This window comes from Lytechinus pictus, chromosome 17 (assembly GCF_037042905.1).
Source record: "Lytechinus pictus isolate F3 Inbred chromosome 17, Lp3.0, whole genome shotgun sequence".
In the NCBI taxonomy this organism is placed as follows: Eukaryota; Metazoa; Echinodermata; class Echinoidea; order Temnopleuroida; family Toxopneustidae; genus Lytechinus; species Lytechinus pictus.
Genome location: NC_087261.1, coordinates 6,169,463 through 6,194,699, shown reverse-complemented (window position 1 = coordinate 6,194,699; position 25,237 = coordinate 6,169,463). Strand labels below are relative to the sequence as shown.

General features: G+C 36.3%; 1 protein-coding gene across 1 annotated transcript; it reads right to left on the bottom strand.

Moving 5' to 3' along the window:
• Positions 1 to 3,568: 3,568 nt before the first annotated feature.
• On the bottom strand, positions 3,569 to 24,800 carry LOC135157321 (laminin subunit alpha-1-like). The gene is made up of 11 exons (XM_064112491.1): positions 24,501 to 24,800; positions 16,110 to 16,229; positions 15,543 to 15,644; positions 11,880 to 11,997; positions 11,348 to 11,557; positions 9,963 to 10,042; positions 8,475 to 8,630; positions 7,831 to 7,971; positions 6,833 to 7,000; positions 6,203 to 6,304; positions 3,569 to 5,772 (listed from the first exon to the last, which is right to left on the bottom strand). Exons 1-11 carry the CDS (start codon positions 24,714 to 24,716, stop codon positions 5,506 to 5,508), a joined length of 1,680 nt encoding a protein of 559 aa, XP_063968561.1. The 5' UTR covers positions 24,717 to 24,800; the 3' UTR covers positions 3,569 to 5,505.
• Between the last annotated feature and the right edge of the window lie 437 nt (positions 24,801 to 25,237).

The following is a 25,237-nucleotide window of genomic DNA, read 5'->3' as shown; positions in this document are numbered from 1 at the left end:
GAGTCATCCACTATAGTTTCCCATGTATCTGTTATCCTGGGACTGTCTGACCATCATGCTGTCCACTGTAAGCTTGATTTAAAGAAACCGTCTCCTTCTCGTAGGACTGTTACAACTCGCCCTCTTCGATCGATGAACAGAGAAAAATTCCAGGGGTCGGTCCTTGGGCCACAACTCTTCAACATCTACACTCTTCCTCTTCATGATATCATCAAAAGGCATAATCTCAATCACCATATGTATGCTGATGACACGCAAGTTTATTTTTCGTGCTCTCCTACACAAGAGGAAGTTGATGCCTGGATTGCTCGTGTTGAAGCCTGTTTAAGTGAAATTAGGAACTGGATGATGGAGAATTATTTGAAGCTTAATGATGACAAAACCCAGTTTCTTATGCTGGGTTCTAAGCTGCAACTCGCCAAGCTGACAATTCCAAATTTGCATATTGGTTCCTTATCGATTATTCCAGTGGATAAAGTTCGAAATCTAGGAGTAATTTTTTACTCAAATATGACAATGGAATCGCAAGTACTGTATCATCGAGTGTTAAACTTGCGATATACAGTGTCCTCAATCTCCATATTGTTCGCAAATATCTCACTAAAAAAACCGCTGAGCAGCTTGTTCATGCATTTGTTACTTCTCGCATTGATTGTTGTACAGTGCCGGCCGCAGGAAACGTCACGCCCGAGCACGCAAACACCCTAGGGGGCTTTCGCATCTAACCGAGGGTATTCAAGGGGAGCAGACTAGGGCGTTTAGCCGCGCCCGCAGTTTCCTGCGTGCTCTATAATATTGGCCGTGCCCACACTTATCCTAGGGAACCCTAGGATACGTACCATGCATTATGTTTACATGTGCATGTACTTTGGTTATCTTGTAATAGACCATTATGTTTTAAACTAGCGTGATCGGAATCTATTGTAGATTATTTTATTTTATTTTAGATGTTATTTGTTTTCTTTTCTTTCATTTTTAAGTTACGTTTTCCCTTTTTAATTCTTTTCCCTTATTCCTTCTTTCCCTTTCTTCCTTCTTTGCTTCCTTCCTGTTTTCTTCTGTCTTTGTTTCTTTCAAATAATGAAGGAATTCTTTTTCTTTCTTTCTCTTTTCCTCCATTTTTCTTACTTTTCTATTTTCTCTCCTTATGTTTTTTCTTTCACACATTTATTCATCTTTCCTTCCTTTATTTTAATTCTTTCTTTCTTTATTCATTTCAAGTAATGACGGAAACCGTTATCTGTCTTTTATTCTTTCTTTCATTCTTTTATCCAAACTTTTTTTCCTTTTAATTTTTCCTTATTTTTTCTTTCCTCTCAATTCATTTCTTGTTTCCTCATTTTTTTCTCTTTTCTTTCTTCCGCTCACCCTCCCTTCCCCTTTCTTAATATATTACGTTAACAAGTCTAACATTGTGTAGCTAGCCTTTTTGTTGATTTTTGGGCCTGGCTCGGTCGATCCGATGGTACATAGTGCTTTGTCGATTGTCCCGTATTTAATTTTGTGAAATCCGGTCACCCTGGCTGGAACATCGATTTTATTATTTTTCATTTACCGCAATGAATCAAATCAATTAATCTAATTTGATGCATTAGGTAAACTTTTTTCCTTACGCCTTACGTGGGAGACATACATGTATCATACAAGCTTGTTTAGAAAAAAATAGGACACAATTGTGATTTAATGTCATGGAGATCAATTCTCTATCTTTTGGGATAACTTTTTTTTCCATACGTACCCATTCCTCTCCCTTCAGCGTTAACTATACACATAATCCCATCTTCTTATGAACAGTGTAAGAACTAGAATACATTTGAAACATTCTTCATTGAGTTTTAATGGGGTGCACAGGGTGGAATTAGGGAAGAAGAAAGAAAGGCATATAAAAAAAAAAAAGAATTAAAATAGATAAAAGACATTAATAAGCAGGCTTTAAATTTTTGGTAAATCAAAATTGACAAGTTATTAACAGAGTGAATGTTAACAAACATTAAAGACAAACTTAAAATAAAACAGAATTATGAATATTACGGGCATTTGCGAATTCTCATTATGTTAAAACAAACGTGCGGTCAATATTGGGATCGTCAATTCGTTGACATGGTTGATAAAACCCTAATAAAGGGAATGAAAGGTACGTTGAAAACGAATACTAGTATGACCAAGATCATACAAAGTAGACGTGCAAAAAGCGAACACCAGCAAAACTGGTTGTGCTCATCGATTTGTTATTTGGTTCTTTTGTTATTGTCAACAGTCTGGTAGAGTCTTGCTCCCCACCCACACATTTGATCTCCTTTGATCACATCCGCTTCCCAATTTATGACAGGATGTTCATAGAAATGGGGGGGGATTAATTTATTGATGCGTTAGCAACAATAAATGAGGATATTCTTTTAATTTCGGTTCAAATCGGGTCTCTAAAACCCTCACCCTATAAAAGTATAAATTTACCTGAATGTAACAGATGGAACAGATTTATCTTTTTGCTAAAACATCTGATCACATTACCTGCTCTCTATTGCGGTTTTTAAGTTACATTGGTAGATATTCGAATTGGGAAGAGATGAAAGTGGTGGAAATAATAAAGGAGAAGCATGAAGAGGGGTACCAGCTTCATGATGAGAACAACGCATATATTTCGCGCAATTTTATACGAAATTATAGATGGGATTAAAACGAATATTAATATCCCTGACACACCTACATGATGATAATAACACGAATAATTGACGTCGAAGTAAATATTAAACTATCATATTTACGAACTGCGGTTTTATATCGATAGATTAGTCGGACATCAATTAAAGTTATAAACATTTTTTTTTTCAGTAAAGCAAGATTTTCCTTCGAAATATATTTTGTTATATGAATTGGAAATGATAAAACCAAGTCACAACTTGGTATAATACAGAATTCAGTGTTATATGGCAGCTAAAAATAATAATACATGATATTTGTAAAGCGCACTTTCCATCTTGATTGGATGCTCAATGCGCTTCAGAGCAAAGCAACAAAAGCTATTTACATAATGTAACTATTTAATTTTTTTAGCACATTTAGCTTCAATGTTTAAACACATACCCAAGTAAAAGTAGTTTTCGAAAGCTACTATGACGTAGTGTGTGGAATGGGTACTTAACGAGTTAATTATCACTTGCCGACAAAGCAAGAATGGAGCTATACAAACCATTCTTTTCTTTTGTTAAGAGTTTTGGTGGGTGCTCACGCAAACGCTAACTATCAAACCTAACAATTATTTTCGGGGAACAAAGGAGTTAGTCAAGCCAAGTTAAAGAATGAAAGCCCCGTCCCGGTTCACCTCTATATAGCCGAAAATCCTTTTAATCACCACGCATGAGCATTACTGAGTAAAACAAGTTTCATAACTAAGTACTGCAGAACTATAGGGTATCCATAAACAATAAGCCCCCTCTATTTTCTCTTTCTCCCCTTTCCCCTTCTTTTCTTCGCTCCCTTCTTCTTCTCCTCCCCCTTTTTCTATTTTCCTTCTCATTTTCCTTCCATCCCTTCCTTTTTGCCTTTTTCTTTCTTCTTTCTTGAATGAGCGGATGTTAATTCGGGACAAGTTTTTAATTGATGCAACGAGAGCAGGAAATTGTGAGCATGGTGAGAGAAAATAATTACAAGATTAAGCGCAAGAATATTTAATACTTGTCATCAGCGTAAAAATAGGCAGATGCGAGTTACTAAAGGATTTTCTGACATGAAAAACTGGACCATTTCCCAAATTTTTCTTACCGCTTTCTCTCTTTTCCTCTACTTTTTCTTAAGTCCCACTTCTTTTGTCCCCTGTACTTCTTACCTTTTCCTGCATCCTTCCTTCCCTTCCCTCCTCCGCTTTTTTACTCCATTTTATTATGTCTCCCTTCTTCATTTTATTTAATTTTCCCCTCCTTATCCTTCTCTCTTTCTCATTATGTCCTTCTTCCTTTTCTTCCTTTGTCTCTTCTTCTCCCCTTCGATTTTCAATCTATTTTCCTTTTCTCCTTTTCCCTCTTTTCTTTCTGTCTCACCTTCCCTTTTTTTATCCCCTCTGTTTTCTTCTCCATTTCACCTTTTCCTTATTTCTTTTCTTTACCCCTCTCCCTCTTTCTCCTCTTCGCCCCCCCCCCCCTCCTCTATTTTCTCTTTCTCCCCTTTCCCCTTCTCTCACTTTTTCTATTTCTCTTATCTCTTTCCTTCTCGTCTTCAATCCATCCCTTCCTTTTCGCATTTTCTTTCATTTTTGCTTTCTTCTTCTCCCTTTTATCTGCATCTCGTAGATCCGCGCCTGAAAGGCATGTCAGGGTATATAAAAAAGGATGACCATGCAGGGAAAGAAGAGTAAATAGTTCTAGGACGACCTCCGGAATGTAGGGTCAACATCGACAAATACCTGCTCCTTTGTCAGAAACTCATTTACGATCACGACTAACCATGTCAGTGAATGAAATAACGGACACCGCGGGAAGAATATTCATAGGAAAGGACCCTTTACGCTGGTGCCAGTGTGTAATCGAACACAATAAGTCATTCGGTGAAAAAGCCTAATATCCCAGTTATCAACCCAAAACTTTGTAATTTTCATAACAGATTTTATCCACGATAAATGATCGAAAACTTATGCTTGATACGAGATAAAAATCACATGCAGTCTTGAACGAATGTGTCAAATCAGACCTCCTCTTTCGACCAAGAATGCACGGCCGAACATCCCAGGGAAACACCCTAGGATAGACGCGGGCACTCCCCTAGGGCACTCATGTCCTAGGGGAGCGGACGCGGGCGTCTTCCCTCGTCCGCTCCCCTCGAATGTCCGCTACGGGCTACCGCGTTCGCCCTAGGGGGCACTGTGACGTTTCCCGCGGCCGGCACTGTAACTCTTTGTTGTACGGCATTCCCTTGTCTCAAGTAAAGAGGCTCCAACTTGTTCAGAATGCCGCTGCACGTCTAGTTACCTATACGCGGAGGTCTTCCCGTATCACACCAGTCCTTAAGTCCCTTCATTGGCTTCCTGTTCAACATCGTATCACCTATAAAATTCTTCTGATAGCATATCGTGCGCTGACCTTCTCTTCACCAGAATACATCTCATCTCTTCTTGATTTTCGCAAACCTGGTCGCTCTGGTCTTCGCTCTTCTAAGACTTCTTCTCTCGATCTCTCTATTCCCAAAACCAGACGGTCATGGGGAGATCGTGCATTTGCATCAGCAGCTCCCCGTCTATGGAACAATCTTCCAACTAAACTAAAAGACTGTAGATAAGTAGAACATTTCAAGGCCAGTTTGAAAACTTATCTAATGGCCAAATTGTAAGTTGTACCAGTAGTGAGTTAAGTTTATTGTAAGCGCCTTGAGCACCCCTAATAGGGTGGATATGTTTTGCGCATTATAAATGTCTTATTATTATTATTATCATCATCTTCATCATCCTCATCATCATCATCATTATTATCATCATCCTCATCATCATCACCATCACTATCACCATCATCATCATCATCATCCCCACCTCAATGAACTGAAAATAACTATATACCTTGATTCTCTTGGCCTAGTGTTATACGAGGCCCTTATCAGGAGCATCCTCACATCAGCCAGCACCCTCATGAACTCTTCAGAGGTCGCCCTTCGACCCATGACCCCGGTTGAGAGGTCAACGTCCGAGGTCATGACAAACCAGTTCCCAGCAGCCATCTGGATCCTCGCTGTGCGTTCTTCTTCCGGCTGCAGGTACAGGAAGCTCTGGTAGAGCAGGAGACGGTCACCCTAGAAACAGAGCACAGCAAATGTAGTGATTAAATTCATTACCAAATTCTAGTACCCTTTCATGATGTCACTTCACTATGTACTTCATTAAACCAATACACAGAGAGAAATAATTGCGTTTGAAGGGATTCACCTGTAAAAGACATCAAAATAACCATCGCTTTGCCTATAAAACGCACTACTGATGAACATCATTTATTTCATTTTGGGCGACTTATTTTGGGTTTCGGGGTGGCAGGACAGATTTGGTATAGCGCCTTTTCATGTACCTTTTGGTTACAAAGCACTTCAAAATTTTATCAACTAAATACATGTACATAAACATATTTATACCGTTTACTGTACACAATCTCAATTAATGAATTGATAAGAGTACATGTACATGTATTTCATTAAAGTGTGATCTGAAAAACAATATATTCGGTATTACCTCTATGACGACATCTGCATCCCTGGTTGGTTGTTGGTATATATCTCCTCTCTGTATGCTATAACTCACGGAGAATGTAAGGTAGCCTCCATGGGATGAAAGCTGTGATATAGAAAATAAAAACAGGATGACTTATAAAAAATGTTTTAGAATGAAGTCGCACATGACTTTACAAACTGGAATGTGAAGTGCCAATATTTAAACCCTTATTTTCTTTCATTGAATTACAATGAATGATTGAATATATTAATTAAAAAAATCATGTCTGAAATTCAGCAAAGTTTGGAGCAGCTACCTTAAAATAGTAAAAAAAGAGCATATTTATATTGCACAGCTAGTGTAATCATATATTTAACTGCACACAACAAAATAAATGGTACATTTCAAAGAATAATTCTTTGAGGTCTTAAGATTAGTTTCAAACATATTAACTGAGGGTGATTCCCTTATAGAGTGTGGGAGTGAATTCCTTGATTTGGGAGCCCCATGTACGTGCAACTGCTCTATCACCAAGGGTAGGTTTTGACCTTCCAGAAGGATATTTCAATAGTGTGTTATCTTTTGAATTACTGCATCAGCATATACTAACTTGGCCAATATACGTATTAAATAAGGATCAAACATATTTACCTTGTTACCAAGATATTCCGTGGAGGCAAACCAATAGTAGCCTGTGTTTCCCAGGTCTTCCAATGCCTTGTAATGGTTGATTGCTAGCATGTCAGTACCGGTGGTATCAGGGAATGCATAGGATGAACGTTCTAGGTTAGTCACAAACCAACCAGAGAGTGTGGTTACCTATATTGAGAAAACAAATAATAATAATGCTCATTTATCATTAACACAAATGCTCATTTGTCTTGTACTTCTTAATTTCTCTTTTATCTTTTTTTATACATCATTCATAATTGATTAATCAAATATTACATGTAAAGTTGATCTACTTGTTTTCCACCTACAGATTTTCTATCTTCAGTTACATAAAACATGCCACAAACAAGTACAAATGTCAGCTAGACTTGGTAAGTGTGTAGAATTCCGCACATAAAAAAGAGTATTTTACATCTGTAGAATACATTCCTAGTTTTCGTGTAGTAGAGCATCATTACTTATGGGTTGATTACAAAATGTGACATTCAAACCATAGCATTCAATCCAATAAATCTAAAGGATTTCCTCCCAGGAATAATGATACATAATGCTGTAATACCAAATCAGTGTCATGTGCCATCACCAGCTTCTTGCAAGGGGGGTGCGATTTGGGGAATAAAAAACTTACCAACTCCAATGATAGCCAATTTTATATAGCACTTTTCCCAGAATGGCTCAAAGCGCTTTACAACATACATGTATTATTACCCCTGTCATTGGATTCATTTCCATCCCGCACAAAAAGTACACAATTTCCACTCCCTGGGGAGCATTCCTTGCATCATCGCAGCCTCATCATCAAATTCAAACATACAATATATTCGCAGACAGTGGTGAGTTTGGAGGGTGCCCCCCCCCCCCTCCTAGCAACGTCCCTGGCGTCCAACACACATTCAAAGGGTATCCTATCTTGGTATTTAAACTTTAAAAAGATACCAAAAATTGAAATACAATATTGCTATAATTGTACTACCAACCTGTTCAATTCCCCATGGAACACTTGTACACTCTGTGGTGATACCAAAACAGTAGCACTGTCCACATCCATCAGGGTTATCACCTACAAGGTTGAAGAATCCTCTCTTACATGTGTCACAATTAGATCCTTCTACATTGGGCTATGGCAAATAGACAAACAAACATGAAAAATACAAGAAAATTATCTTCACATTTCCAGATGGATCAAGATATAACTGTTAGACTGTAACCAAACAGAAGTATATGATTGAAGGTGAAATATTAAGCATTAGAAATATATACATATCATATTCATGGTAATATTTTGGTTGATCAATACACTAAACAAACGACAATGATAACATTTAAAAGAAAGCAGGTATTTAGGAGGCAGGGTATAACTACATCATTTAAAAGCATCTCATTAATATTCAGAGCATAAGTACATGTATCTTTGAGAAAACAGAAAAGAATAAGCAACCTAACGTTGAAGATATTATGAGATAATTCACATTTGCAGATCCTATTCAAACAAATATTGACATTTTTTCTTTCTTTGATTTTGACACCTTGCGGACAATGGGACCATGGTGACTATATACTATATTTGTTCAGGAAGACAAGCGGACAGACAGATTTATAACCAAATGGATATAATCCTTACCTTGCATTCGCATGGTCCTTCACAAGGGTCCACGTTAGAGCTACCAGCATCACTGCACTCGCACTTCTCACAATCCGGGTACCCACGGTATCCACGGGCGCACCTGTCACAGCTCGGGCCAGCGTATCCCTCCTTACAAAAACAGTCTCCTGGATTCTATAAGGTAGAGGAAAGGAAACAGATTAATTAATAGGAGAAGGTACATTATTTGATGCCATTCAATTGTCAATGAGGTCAATATCAACATGAATGGAAATGGACAAGCCTTCAAAGGCAATAGGTAAACTAAGGTCCCTCAAGGACAGCAGATTGTATAACTGATGAGGCTACACTGATTAAGTAAAACTTAAATTAAATAGATAAATAAAACACTACATGAATAAATAAAGGGCAATTCCAAAGAGTAATCACATTTTTGTACATTTGACCCACACTTTCTCCATTTTAACCTTGCTTCAAGAACTGCCCAATCTATGATGATTTGAGAGTGTTACAAGTTTTCATATGAACTAGAAAACAGAGGACAAATCATTTCTGGAAAGTCCAACAAGCTGCAGGCTACAGCCCCCCCCCCCCTCTTCCAACATCCAAATTTAATGGAATTGCCCCCCCCCCCCATGGGATCCCAACATGCAAGAATAATAAAAATATAGCTTGCATACCATATTGCCATCATAACAATTAGTTACAAATGCTTTGAAGTCCATTTTTTTTTTAAGTTGAGAAAATGTCTAAATCTACTGGGTATGAGCTATTAATGGAACTGCCAATTATACTTCCAAGAAGTAGTTTCATTTCAAGAGAGAGGTTTAAAGTGGGAGGTCAAAGGGTAATAACATCATTTCAAGATAATACCATTTGTGCAGACTCAGGCCCCTTTGACTAGAATTCAAATCTATGTTATTTCCTCCAATGCACCTGTCTGTTCTCTATTACCATAGTTTCAGTTTGTTAACCTCAGTGTTCTATGCATCATTTCTTCTTTTCCTCTGATAGTTTACACACAGTTGTAACAAAAAACAGACTTTCCTCATAAAGAAAGCAGAACATAAATGTAAATAAATGAGTAAATGCACAAGTAGGATGGTGATGGGAAGAAAAAATGTTGCCAATGTTGGCTAAATTCTGCATCTTAACATACTGCCGACTGGTCCCTTTACAAGGCCTATGAGAATTACTAAATTCAGTAATTTGTTAATTGTTCCATCCCATAATTTTTTTTTATACTTGAATTTGAATATGGAAATAAATTAGATAGAAATGAAAGGAAATAATATATAGAATTTAAAAATATAAAAGATTTGATGACCATTTGATGTCTAAAACAAATAAATATGAATGCTTAGAATATACATGTAGGCCGAGTTTATTCCTGTCTTTCTTGGTACATTATAGGGTGACATGAATGTTGTAGGGAAACAGATAACAAGATAGTAAATTATGAATCCTGTGAATTATTTGCTTTATTTTTTTTTCTTAAAACCATACCATGTTACTCTGGCTCCTCTCATCCTTGACACAGTTATAGTTAGACTCTGGATCTGTACCAACACGGCTGCATATGCACGCTGTAATATAATATCAAAATAAAATTAGAGACAAAAGGTTAGGTCTATATCATGTGACAGATGCGAATAGTTCAGAGTGGAAATTTGGGCCTCCTTTAAAAAAGATAATGTTGAAAATATTGATTCCTTCAAGTAACAGGAATAAAAAGATATTGGTTTGTTGGATTTCACTGAATATAGAGCACCATTATCAACACCATCATCATCATGATCATCACAATAATAATCATCATCGTAATCACCATCATCATAATCATCATCATCACCATCATCATCATCATCACCATCAACACCATCTTCTTCATCATCATCATCATCATCATCATCACCATCAACACCATCTTCATCATCATCATCACCATCATCACCATCAACACCATCTTCATCATCATCATCATCATCATCACCACCATGATCATCATCATCAACACCACCATCATCATCATCACCATCAACACCATCTTCATCATCATCATCATCATCATCATCAACATCATCATCACCATCATCATCATCATCACCACCATCATCATCACCACCATCATCATCATCATCACCACAATCATCATCACCACAATCATCATCATCATCATCATCATCACCACCACCATCAACACCATCTTCATCATCACCACCATCATCATCATCACCATCATCCTCATCATCATCATCACCATCATCATCATCATCATCATCATCATCATCACCACCATCATCATCACCACCATCACCATCATCATCATCACCACAATCATCATCATCACCATCATCATCATCACCACCACCATCAACACCATCTTCATCATCACCACCATCATCATCATTACCACCTTCATCATCATCATCATCATCATCAACAACATCATCATCACCATCATCATCATCATCATCACCACCATCATCATCACCACCATCATCATCATCATCAACACCACAATCGTCATCATCATCATCACCACCACCATCTTCATCATCACCACCATCACCATCATCATCACCACCATCATCACCACCATCATCCTCATCACCACCATCATCATCATCACCACCATCATCATCATCATCATCATCACCATCACCATCTCATCTATCATCCCTGTCACACAAAGCTTAAAGCTTGATTGTAGTGTTGATTTTTATGCTTGATTACATAGATCATCAAGAGCAATCAAGCATACAAATTAACTTTATGTTAGATCACTTACCGTCTTTGTGAAATTGTTCTGTTTTCTGATCGCAGAAATAAATGGGACTCTACTTTAGTTGAATTATCAATAAAATATGTAACAAATCTGTTGTCTTTACCACTACATGGTGCAGGATCTGTGGGCTCGACCCCAAGAGGGCGGTAGAAGCCATCTCGGCACGTCTGGCAATTGAGTCCATCCGTGTTGTCACGGCAACCTACACAAACTCCTCCCCCATTGTAATTCCCATTCTCGTCGATGCTAAGGCTCTGGGCGTTGACCTTGGCATCGTAGTAACAGTCATCGGCATGTCCATGACAATTACATGCTGGAAAAAAAACAACGGAAATTTATATGACTATTTTCAACAATTAGGTATAGATGTAGATATCCACTATAGATATCCAACAGATATCCACACGGAAGTGAAAGAGCATTTTCTTTATAGCAAACGAGAGAGGATTGCATCTAAAAATTTGTTTAAAAAAAAATACCGGACAAAATGATTTCCTTGAAAAATGAAGTGTTGAATCAAGATTAATTCAAATAACACATAAAAAGAGTAACATAATTTTTTTTTTCAAATCTTTTTCAATAAAGGTAACTGAAGATATTAAATGTAATGTGAATTCTTACTAATAAATACTTACGTCTGCAACTATTGCCAAAGTCAGCGTTGCCTGGTCGCCATGGAAATTGCTGAAAACCCCTACAGCATTGGTTACACTGATCACCACAGGTGTTATGTTCACATATACATTTCAATGCCTGGAATATAATGTGATAGTTAAGTATTCAGGGAATACATCAATACAATAATATTTGTTGTAAATGCTGCTCCAGAACATATTCCTTACTTATAATATACAGTGCGTCCCAGAAAAAACGAAACCGAGATTTAGCAATGATTTATCATAACTTAATCATAAATTCAATAGACAAATGACCTACCAATGTAAAGCTTAGAATCTCTTCTTTCATCTGATATGACTTAGATTATTTCTTATTCACGCATGCGTGAGCAAAAACAATTTCAAGAAAGGATACCAAAAACACATTTGGCAGGGGGTATCTGAATTTCAAAAAGAAAATCACATGCCTAAAAAGTTCAATATCTGCTCTTTTATTTGATACCTTAATCCCAGAAAATGGTCAAGAAGTAAAAAAGTTATGTTCCCTCAAAAAATGCTTGTATTTCCATAATTTCATTAAATAAACGTGTCTTCACAGAAGCTATCGCACGGTTAACAAAAGACTTAATGCAAGGCTGATCGTCAACGAAACGGAGTGTCGAGTGAGTTTGAACGCTAGCCTGTAAAACCTTTTCATTTTATGAAATCATTGAAATTCAAGCCTTATTTCAAATAACCAGAACTTTCTTATTTCTTGAACAATTTCTTTAATTGAGGTATCAAATTAAAGAACAGATATTGAACTTTTTAAAAATTCTTTTAGAAACCCAGATACAGCCCGCTAAGTGACTTTTTGATATCCCCTCTTCAAATTGTTTTTGCACACTCATGCGTGGATGAGAAATAATCTAAGTAATATCAGATGAAAGAGGAGATTCTAAGCTTTACAATGGTAGGTCATTTGTCTATTGTATTTGTGATAAAGTTATGACGAATCATCGCTAAATCTCGGTTTCGTTTTTTTCTGGGACGCACTGTACAGTCCCACCTGAATAGCAGGCCACCTCTCTTAAGGAGCCACCTGCCAATAATTGACTTCTAAATTAATTCCCGTGGAAGCAAATTATGACACCACTCTCATTACAATCCTAAGAACTGATTTACTGGAAACCATAGGGTTAGAAGATCGCTTCCCAAAGAACGGTTGTGTCCTCACTTGCGTTAAAACCAGTTTAAAGAGGCAAAGCGATTTTGAAAACTACATCGCGGTTTGGAAGATCGCTTCCAGGACCGCTTTGACCGTTCTCATTACAACTAGTTTACACTAAACTAGTTTTAGGAAATTAATAAGAATGGGATCTGAAGGCCACCGCACACCTTACGACTTTTCGCGATCCGATTTTGGAACAAATCGCATTTTGCTCATTTTCTAAAAATGTGAATGGAACATATCATTTTATTTGAGGTTAGAATTAATTGAAAGAATACTAATTTAATCATTTTGAAAGATTGCAAGCCTTTATTTTGGAGTAAAGGCCAAATTAGTTTCTAATCGTAGCCAATCGTACCACTGCTATGACGTCATTACGACTAGATATTAAATTCGCTTTTATTCTAAGAAGGATGAAAGCATAGTCACAGATTTGAACATAGGTATTCATACGATTTAGAACATTACAATCTAAGATATTCTACGTCTCAATATTAGCATCAAATTCTACTACATTTTATTCTGAAATCGGGTCGCAGACCAATCGTAAGGTGTGCGGTTGCCTTTAAGTGTACAAGATCCTGTCTACACAGTTCTGCAAACTCTATATTAGAAAACATTACACATTTCCCTTGGGAGGTCACTATACACAGGTTTCATTGTACTCCTCTTCCCATCACTATAGTTAATGCAATTAATTTTAGGAAAATCCTAAAAGATATTGTTGATAGGATTTTGAAACATCAATCTTGTTCGAAATACATGTATGTCTTATCTTGAAACTGCTACCCAGAGTGCAGTACTCATCCATCACTCAGTGCCACTCTCAAAACCCATTTGACAAAATAGAATACATACCAACATCACCTTAAAAAAAACCTCATCGCAACAGAAATATGATAAATGTATTTATCACTAAGGTCAATGTTATCCCGACCCCCAAAGTCATCCATCGCTGGCGAGCCAGAACTCCAGGGTACCCCTGATTAACTTCTGCCGCCTTGCAAATTACGAACTGATACTCATTCTCTTTCCATCCCCTTTCTTAAGTCATGCATGTCAGCAGTAGATAGCACATTTGGAGTGACCTTTGACCCTCTGGGACACCCTCAGGTGACCCTAGGACATTCCAAAAAATGCTGTTATATTGAATAATTTGTAGGATTCTTGCCACTGTTCTCTAGCTGTCAGGTTCATTCTCAAGGACATATCCTTAAAGGGGGCACACCCCCCTCAAGGCAATAGTATATAATATTTCATGGTGAATAGTAATCACTATACCATGGTGTCTGGGGCATAGAGCGGTGTTTAAAGGTGGTGTTTCAGTCACCTGAAGAAACATGTTTTTGTCTGAGGCCTTGGCAAACAAAATATATAATATCATTTAGGCTTTTATAGATGTTATTGGAGGGGATTGATTAATAGGTAGAGGGAAACAGAAAAAATTAACAACTGCATCCATCCAAATCGAGTCACAATGTAACCGTTACTTCTAGGCTTGACTTTTGAACAGATGATGATTTCACAAAAACCCCATTGGATTTAATTTTCTGATATTAAGAAGATCAAGGAAAAAAATTGTAGAGGAAATATCAAAAATTGATTTGCAATGGGTAAAGTTTGCAATCCAAATTACAAATACTCCATTTTATGGACATTTGTCTTGGACATAACCAGTCAATATCTTTTTCCCTATATAAAATCTATTTTGCTAAAATGCATTCACAGACAGAGAAAACACCAGATAGACAATTTTTTGTATAAAGTACTCTTTAGGGAGTGATTGAAAACCAATCTTCCAGAAAATGATAACCTTGAAATTGAGCTTAAGCACTCGACCATTCCATTAATCTGTGCCCGACGTTTTTATAACTATTTGAAACATGATTGGTGGAATTCATCTTTCAAGAGAGAAGGGTGAATATAAGATAGGCATTCCTTTACTGCACAAGACAGTTTCTACATTTACTTTTTAGTTAACAATATTGTCTTATCATGTTTTGAATGCAATTTGTTACGTAACTTGATTATTACTAACGGAAAAAACTTTGTCATAGAGAGCACTAACAATGCCAAAAAGTTTTAATCTTTGGCATCTCATTTCTTGGTTTACATAACACATTAAAGTTTTAATCTTTGGCATCTTGTTTCTTGGTTAACACATACATGTACATGTACATGTATATTACACATGAATTAACAACTTCTCCTGCTGTATTTTCCCCATTCTTTCATGGGAGGGATTATGGGGGTTGTTGATACTGTTTGAGGAAATAGCTTGTTTGTTTGTTTCATTATCTAAATTTTTGGTTAAAATGCCTTTTCTGGGGGTAATTGGTTTCTATTCACTTGATTTTCAGCTGGTGGGTTGAATTGGGATAAAAACAGGATTTTATATTCATATATCAAAATTTATAGACCCTCACATAGAGATTGTCGACCTACAAACTATTATTAATATCCCAACTTACCATATCATTTGGTCCAGCAAAAGCATTTAATATACATTGCTCAGCATGACCAAAACATATACACTGCCCTCCAACTGATATGTCCTTGATTGAATAATAGTACTGAAACAAACAAAAAATGAACAAAGTAAATTATACGTACTGAATCTCAAAGCGATGCATCATTCATTTATACTTACTTTATTCTTACATAAAATCTAATTGTATTTATGAAAAAAAAAATGTAAATGGTATTTTCTGTTTGCTTATAACATACATTTAACATACCAAAATAAAATTCTAATGTCGCAAAAAAAATGTGAAGATTTTTTGTCTTATTTCTATGAATATTTAAACACTAATTTGGATGTTCATTGCAAAATAATTTTGTGTTCCCCTGTTTTTTGCACTTTTGTCAGGCAAATTGTTTTATCACCATGATTAATTGAACAATTTCAGCTAAATAACTGACCAACTTTGTATAGACAATTTGACAACTTATTAGTGTTTTGATCAACAATTGGTTCCAAATTCATATTCTTTCAAAAACATTTTTTTTCAGTGTTTTATCGTATATTCTTTCCTTACCCTCCTTGAGACTATAGGATCGACGTATCGTATACCGCGGCTGTAAAAGGTCATAAGGTCAGCATGTAACGTTCGGATCTGTTGAAGGCGAAGTCTAATGAAACGAGCTGATGTAAATTCCTACAGGAAAAAGAAATAAAGACAGTGTTTGTTTGTTGTTACATAACAGTTTAGAAGAAACTTTAAATGCAGTGAAAAGTATAATTGACAGAATAATTGTAGGGTGCTTCAATCTCTACTTACAAATTAAAAATCGCTTGTATTTTCTGATCAGGAATTCCACCCAGATGAGAAATTAACAGGTAGTATTTAGCCGGTGTGAGCGGTGATAAAATTTTTTAAACTGTAAATATCCACAAAAAGTAATCACAATTAAGTAGGGAATTTTCAAAACTACAAGAACTTTTGAGAGAATTTTGCCAGGTTGCCAGGATATTTCGCAAAGTAAAAAGTATTACCAAATATCTGTTATACACTAACCATGGACCTACTACAGCACATACAGTATGATATTTTGTGAATAACCTACATATATATTCACAACTTTGAAAGAAATCCACCACAATGTGCGAAATGTACAAAGAAAAGGAAACATGGGCTTGGGAAGTGAATCAATAATTATAAAGAGATATCATGATAACTGACGAAATAATAATAAGTAATAAACATTAATTTCACTCAAGCATAACACTTTACATGTTCTTATTTGCAATTAACATTAATCTGAAGTGGGTGGATCTAAATTCATTCCCTATTTTATGAGTTCAATATTTTCAAAAGCTGAATAATGCTACCATCGATGCACACAACCACAAATGAGCGTTATCCACAAATGGGTGTTATCGCCTAATTAGTACTATTGGGGTTATTTCTCTCCGAAGGTCTGATACACACAAATGAAGGATTAAACATATAAAGGCATCAGATTTAGGGAAAACCACCCATTACTGAATTTCTCATGGTTTAAGGGACCACAGGATAGATTTGAATTGGATAATTTCATTTCATATAACAACCAGGAGGAAATCATTACACCACTAAGGTCAACCCAAGAACCTATCTGCTTTTGTGCTCTGCAACCGGAGAGCAAATAATTGCGGAGGGCCTTTACCCCAAAAGGGTGTGTTCACTCAAGTTTCTGAAGCTAGAATTCAATCACAAATCAAAACGCGCGTGCACAAAACACTGCTCTCCAGAAGAGCGTTCAGTCGCATTGTTTCTCAAAAGTTCTGAAACTCACCAACTGCACACAGCGGATGAGTGGATTCCACGATGTAAAAGTAAATTTGAATTGTATACAATACATGCCAACACCAGAATAAATCTGCAGCAGAAACATTATTCTTATCTTTGCTGCATTCCACTTATTTTCAAAACCTGTCTTTAGGCAAAATTGCCATTGACATGCACCTTATTTCACCTTATTTTGAAAGAGTTTAAATAATTACTAACTGCTAAAAAAATCAAGTGAACCAAACCATGGTTTGAATCCAAAAATCTTTGAAAACTCTATTTCTGGGGGGGGGGGGTCATCAATCGTACCCCACCCCCTTTTCCAACCAAGGCCATTCACCATCAATGAAAAGGAAAAAAACTAGGTGCATAATATGAGAACACACACCATCATCAAAGAGGGACCTCTGTCAACGGAATAGGATGCAGATGAAAAGAAAGCAATCTTCATATCAAAACTTTACCTTTCATTGTCAATATTTGACTGGGGCACTTTCAAACTCAACTTCACCGAGGTCAAGCATATTGGACGTTCAAATAGATTCGATCCAACAACAGTTTGTTCTCTTCCGCTCAATACACTCTAACATGTATGTTGGCCCGCTGCTATGCAATTAGACAAACATGCTGGTTTTTATGAGTGTACCATTGGTCTTTAGTTTGATCCAGCATACTTGTAGGAAATACATCAGAGATATGCGTGATTTTGTCCCCATGATGGCCTAAATCTGCCATATAAGCCCCAAAATTGACTGTTTCGGGGCAACGTTTTTGTATAAGAGTCGCCAACAGTTCTGCCACAATCAATATTGAAAATATCTAGAAATTCAATATTCTACATTTGGCAGTATAATCATATTTCCAGTACACTTTATTCTTGTTGAGCAAAAGAGTAGCCCTTGGAATGAAAGAAATAGCCCCTAAAAATAGAAAATATTTGCTTAGAATCGCCCAAATATTTGCCACAATTAATAAATGAACATATTTGCAAATTCAATAATCTAAGCTTGCCAGTCTAAAAATATTCCCATTTACACTTTAATTACTGGTTGAGCAAACAAGAAGCCCTTTCAATGGAAGAAATAGCTCCCAAAATTCAGCAATTGCCCAAATTTGAAAATAAAAGTAGCCCCTAAAAATAGAATATATTTTCTCCCATGGTTTGATCATAGCCTTTTACCCCTTTCATAAACCCAATAAAATCCAATTATGCGGCTAATAGCAGCATAATTTGGTCGTAAAATCAGAGGAGGACAAGAGTTATCCGCATTATTCTGATGCTGCTATTATCCGCATAATAGCAGCATCGGGACAAGATTTTGAGTTTATGAACGTATTTCCAAATAATGCGGATAATTGCCATGGTGCGGTCACAAGGTCACCCTTTTCCAACACAACCGCATCGGAGGGGGCGTGTCCAGTTGTCATGACGATTATCCGCCTTTTTCAGGACGGGCGCTCGTAAAAATAATGCGGATAATTTTCGGAGTTTGTGAACGCAATTTTTATTGAATTATCCGCATTACTCTTAGGCGGCTAATTGGAGGATAGGTTTTATTGGGTTTATGAAAGGGGTATAAGTTCTAAGTAGATTTGTAATACCCTCTAACACTTTGTATATAAAGATGGGATCTTGAAAGCTTCATTTTCAGTTGGTTACAAGCTCAAAGTGCTGCCAATAAAGTACACTGTACGTTATCTTAAATAAGCCCTTAAAAAGTTTTTGAATGCCTATTTGCAGATGCACGTTATAATCTAAGACAGAAAACTATAAACTGTAAACCGGTGTGATGGCTTGGTTGATAAGAGTGTCCGTCTCACAACCAGGAGGTCCCGAATTCAAGCCCCGGCCGCATCAGACCAAAAAGACGTTAAAAGATGGGAGTTGCCGTTACCCTGTTTAGTGTTGGGATAGAGCAACGTCAATCTGGCCCTGCACAGTGGCTTCCGGGCCCACGATATATTGGGCAAAATTAATTTTCTGAGCATTTCTATTTCAGATTTATATTTCAACCAATAAAGTATGGATTGTCATTTTTCCACTTTTCATTAAATTGTTCAGAGTATATCAACCCTAAAATTCTTTAACCTTTATCAATAAAATAAGCAAAATATAATTGATTAAGGGACTGCGACTCGGTCAATCCTCAAAATCAAATAGGTTAAGACCAACCCAAATCGACCGACCGGCATAAAACTATTTGTTTAGCTGCATTATGACAAGCAGAATTGGGTACAAGAAGAGAGAAATTCAGGGGAAAAAGTACATAATAGACCAAGAAAAACTTCCTTTCTGAATCCCTGAATGGGAGTCCTGCTGGAGGCATGAAATAAAAGGTCGAAAAGCCACACTTTATTCAATGGGGTTCTATCCACGAGGCAATGTAAATAGGGAATCGTAAAAGGCCCAATATTAGTAAAAATGCCATTTATTATCTTATGGTCTTCTGGTTGAACTTGTAAAGAAAACAGTTGGGACTTTGGGGAAATAAAACCGTTTTAAAACCCACACAAGACGAGGTTGAATTGGGGAAATTTTAACGTTTCCAAACAAGAGACACCGGCGAATTCCTCCCTTGTTGTCATTTTGGTGAGCACGTTGAACAAAGTTCTTTAATTTACTTGTTGGGTTGGGCAAGAAAGGCACAAAACTGCGAGATAGCTGAATCACATCGCGATGATTTCACAAGTTCAATAATCTATTCCCAGACAGCATTTATGCATGGCCCGTTTGCAAGAATCTCAAAGTTCAGATAAAGGTTATAATTCACTACATAAAGCTACAAGAATTTTCTTCTCATTTTATCTGATGAAGATGAGTCCTGACTTCCATAGATATATATGAATAAAGCCATTGGAAGTTCCAGAGAGAAGAAGGGTGTCTTGCCCATGTAATCGTTTTTCCTATGACTTCTTCATCCCCTTTTTATTCTGTTTCACCTGTTCACTGATAACCTATCTTAAAAAAACAACTTTGAATTAGTCTAAGTAGGTCTGTGATTTGCATTTTTTAAAGTCTTGACTAAATTCTGAAAAGGAGGAAAAAAATGCTAATTACTAGTAATATCTATCCTATAAAGGGATTTGAACGTACATCTTTGCCACTGTAAGCCAAGGATTATCCTAATCCATTGATGGGTTGCTGAGTTCTTCCTGAATATTCATTTGGTGTAGTCATTAAGTCTGCAGGAATAAACTCTATTCTGACACCAAGAACAGAAAGTCGTAGGGGAAAAAATGAGCATCCTGCCCATCCCCCTCCCACAAAAAATGAAACAAAATAAAACACTTTTAGTGTGGCTTTCCTTCAAATTCATTGCCTTTTTATTTTTTTATTTTTTGGGGGGCAGTTTTTCACACCATCCCAACATCAGGAATAAGTGTGGTGTGACAACTATCATAAGAAACGATTCTAAAAAGCCAATATATCTAACATTCCTTGATATAACCCAATTATGAATGTAGCACACAGACAACCAATTCTCTGTAGGTTGAATTTCACAATCAATTAGATTTTTTTCCAATTATATCGTTGGAGCCAGCCCTCAGCGCAAGTTCATTCTACACTGTCGCCCTACATGGCGGTGACATATGAGAGGGCAGAACATGTGTATATGCCACTAACAATATTGCAACTGTAAAAAGATGGATTAATAACAATAAATTAGGGTGTCACTTTCTTTGCTATGTTTCTTCATCATCAAGTTACATTCATAAAATAATCTATTAAAAAACATGAAACATTAATCAAAATTGTAAATTTTTGTTGACACCCAGGTTCAACTGGGGGGAAGAAAACCCTCAATACACTACATGTGAATATGGCTGGAATTCCAAATTCAAAGAAATAAACATATTTCACTCATTGAATTTCTTCTTTGTATACATATCCAATGCCTATGATTTTTTTGTATCTGTATTCAATTATTGCTAATTATTTGAAAATAGATTTGTTAGTGCGATAATTGGAGTGTGGTGAACCTGATACCTGAGAACATGGTCCCAGAGTGTTGTCAGGCAAGCAACAACTGTAACATTTCAAGCATTCAAAATGGAAAGTAGTTTACTGTGACAGAAACAAAGTCTGAAGAAAATGAGACCTGTTGATCAAATCGAGTATACGGTTCTAACAGTAGAGGTTCTAACATTTCTCATATAATATGTCAATAAGTCTCAAGTTTGATTTTTCTCATTTTCTGAACAAAATCCCAGAGATTTCATTGAAGCATATAAATTTACACATGCACACAACCACAGATATTCAAAACTCTAAAAAAAATTGTTTCTTTTTTCAAATACTACCCTATTCAGGAATTTAGCCTTTCTTATTTTTTTATGAACATTTCCGCTCCAAAAACAAACATTGCAAACCGTATAGAGCAGGCCTTCTACCAAGGAAGCTTAGATCACACAAAAACCAAGACCAATTTAAATTAAAGTGAAAAAAAATATTAAAAGTCTACTTTTTTCTAGTTTTGGGGAGTTTTTTCACACCTTAATACCTCGGTCACATTTATTCTAAGGCGGACGTATGGCTAGTAGAAAACAGGCTTTTTCATATTTTTTTGTACCAGCTATACATAGGTGGTTTGAATAAAAATGAATAAAATGGCTGTTTTCGACTCGCCTTAGCACAAATGTGACTGAGGTACAACCCATCATGCAAGTATTCCTATAACTTTGCCTTGAAAGCTTGATTTCTTTACACATTTCTGGTCAAGTGCATTTACAACAATATAGCTGGAAGCCTAGCCCATGCACCATCTGAGAGAGTAGCGTGCTCTTTATAAAATCATCATACATCAAAATTTCAAATTTACTTTCAGCAGAAGATAAACTATCTCTTTTGGCTCCCATATACATGGCAATGACACATATTGAGTGTTCTGACTTAAAGATATTCATAGAATCTGTCTGACGAAAACAGGGTAAGGAACTGAAATAAGAAACATCATTCAGAATAATTCACAGATTCTTTATAACTCAAGTCCAAAGTCAAATAATCCATATATGTAGTTCAAGTTGTTATCAATTGAGTGGATCTCGGTCATATCTAGGAAAATGGGTTTGGAGTAATATACTTCCCTAAATTCTCTTTCTTCACCATTTACTAGCTGATCTCTCAAGTATTCAATTCAATTAAATCAAGGCCATGTCTACACAAATCTGTAACAAATAAATTTCAATTCACATAGATTACTTTTAAAGAAACTGCTTCAAAGTGATTGGAAAATATTTGTAATGCCCAAAAAGAAAAGTATACTGCAATATTTGGGGATTGCTCAAGTGAAAAATACAAATTGGTTTTCACGACTGCTGGAAGTCACATGCAGTATGCACTGCACACATATTTGCAAGTATGTTCAGCCCAAACATCTTTGGTCATTTTGGGGTCATATCTGTGAAGGTATCTAACAAGTAGGTCTAACCTTTTGCCTTCAAACACTTTCATTAAAAATTTATTTAGTATTGTAATAACATGAAAAAAATCAAAAAGATCTCCCTGAAGGATTTCCTTAAAAGAACGACAACCCCCCACACCCCACCCTAGCAGTAAAACTTCTATTTCTAATCTTGCCTTCACTAATAATTTTCAAAGTTTTTGTTAAATTAGAATGATTTATTATGGGCATGCTTGACTTGACCTGGCAAGTATCATAAAATTTCCATAATAATCAGCTCTGAATATTATCTAAACATTGTCATTTTTTAATGAGAGGAAGTAAACCACAATACATCTATTCAGAAGCCTGGAGATGACTGAAATTGGGATCTCTCCAAGTGCCATCAGTGTGCATTTGACTATCACAAGATTTTAAAGGGCCAAGTTATGAATGTTTAAATCATAGAGCTTGGGGGACATGAACCCCCAAACGTGTTGTAACCAAGAAAAGGGGGAGAAAAAGAAGGAAAGGAAAGAAAAAGGGGTGAAATGATATTGTTTTCTGAAAATGAAGTCAAAGTCTATCATAAGTCAGATTTTGTTATTAAAAAAGTCAACATTCAGCATTTTATAAGTATTGCCCCATACACCATATCTACCCCCTCAAAAGGTTTGCCTAATCACGCCACTGGTTCAAACATAGGCCAATAGGCCTATGATGGCTTTTCTTATGTATAAATTGAATATGTATTTGTACTCATTGAAACAATGAGTTTTACAAAGGCAGATAATATAAATATTTATATCCTTAATGCATACTGTTATACCACAGTTATTCTTCATGCAAGAAACACTTAGTCTTTAAAAGAGGGGAACCATTGAAAAATACATCATGTTTTCCCTACAATCTTCCGATTATTATGACATTTTTTTATCCCTCTCAATCCAAAATATTAACAGGTAACTTACAAACAACCCTTTAACTTCTTCTTAAATTCCAGGCATTAACACAGATAAAATCCTATTACTCAATTCAAAGCAATTTTGACAGTTAATATATTTATGAGGGATGCTCATTATGAGGACCTCTCCGGCAATTTTGAATTTTCAATTACGATCCACTACAAATTTAGCTCATAGGGAGAAATCAGATTCTTTTCATTCATTCAGTCTTACAAATTGGATTTGTAGCTGACATTCTGTCAAATTATAGTCACACAGTTAGGCTTTGGGGTCTCAGGGATCTTCACAAACTAAAGTCAGTGAGAACGATCGGTGTCGGTGAAAAAAATCACTGACATGGTGCTTCATGGAAGACTCCCCATGTATCCAAGAGAGGCATTTGAATTAAAGAAATGATTTATTAGAAATCGAGAATCCAATATTATCCCACGTTGACAGTGAATGCACAAAGAAATTCTGTTTCTTGCACTACAAAGCACTCAAAACCTGTCATTTCCAAACAATGAAAAGTCAAATAAAATTCTCATGAGAGCAAACTAGGCTTATATTTACTAAGTACTCTGAAAGTGCTGATTGGTGAACCCAATTTCATTTGATATGTTCTTCTTTTTTTTCAAAAAGGAATATCATCATTTACAAAACAAACCCCTATGTTTGAAGGTATTTCTTTTTGAACAAGATACATACCTACATGTACCACTTCTATTCAACTTGGCTTGTTGGGTACGTTGACTCACTGGTCTCCATTACAAATACCATGAAAGGGACTAAATCAATCTTATAGTGAGTGAATTAGTTAATGAAATACTTACTATTAAAACCTGGCTTGGATTTGTAGCAGTAGGTCTCCCATTGACGATTGATGAGTGTATCTCGCCGTTCTCAAGTGGCTCCAGTTTGGAGTACAGCGATGTACACGTGACCTCATCATCCCGTGAGAAGCGGTGCATATCCCGCGAAGGAACGATCCCGTACTCTTTCACGCACTCGCTGTCTGAAATGGCAAAGTACTGCCAGGGCTTGTACATTTCCCCGTCTAAAGAGCGTTCCAGGATCCAGTTCCCAGGCCGCGGTGAATTGGCTGCTTTAATGATTACATACGCTACTTGGTAAATCTGAGGGGAGAATAAAGAAACAAAAAAGTGAAACTCAATGTGACAATAATAAACATTTCATTTTGGTACCACACAAAAATACATCTTTAACAGGATCCAGGTCTGCTTGATAAAGTAGATTTCCCACATATTTTCACAGCAACCTAAGCTGTGCAAAATATACAAAGTTTGCTGTTTTGAAAAGGCTACAAAACAGCAATAAAAAGAGAGTTAACTGGCTACAAAATAGATAATCAAACACTGTGTTTCACCTATTTTAGTTATTACAGATGGTTAAATAAATACAGGTCTTTTTTTAATTCAAATACTCATCTCCATTTTGTACTCCCCTGTGCATAGCCTATTTGATTACTTAAGTCATAAAAGTATGCTAGGAGAAAAAATCTGATATTTAACAGGACTAACGATATTCAAACAAATTGGCAACTGAGGCC

Coding starts and splice junctions, on each gene's coding strand:
- LOC135157321 (XM_064112491.1), bottom strand. CDS start 24,716: ATGTACAAGCCCTGGCAGTACTTTGCCATTTCAGACAGCGAGTGCGTG. Junction 11,998..15,542: donor TTGCTGGACCAAATGATATG/GTAAGTTGGGAT, acceptor ATTATATTCCAG/GCATTGAAATGTATATGTGA. Junction 8,631..9,962: donor AGAGGAGCCAGAGTAACATG/GTATGGTTTTAA, acceptor TCTACCTTATAG/AATCCAGGAGACTGTTTTTG.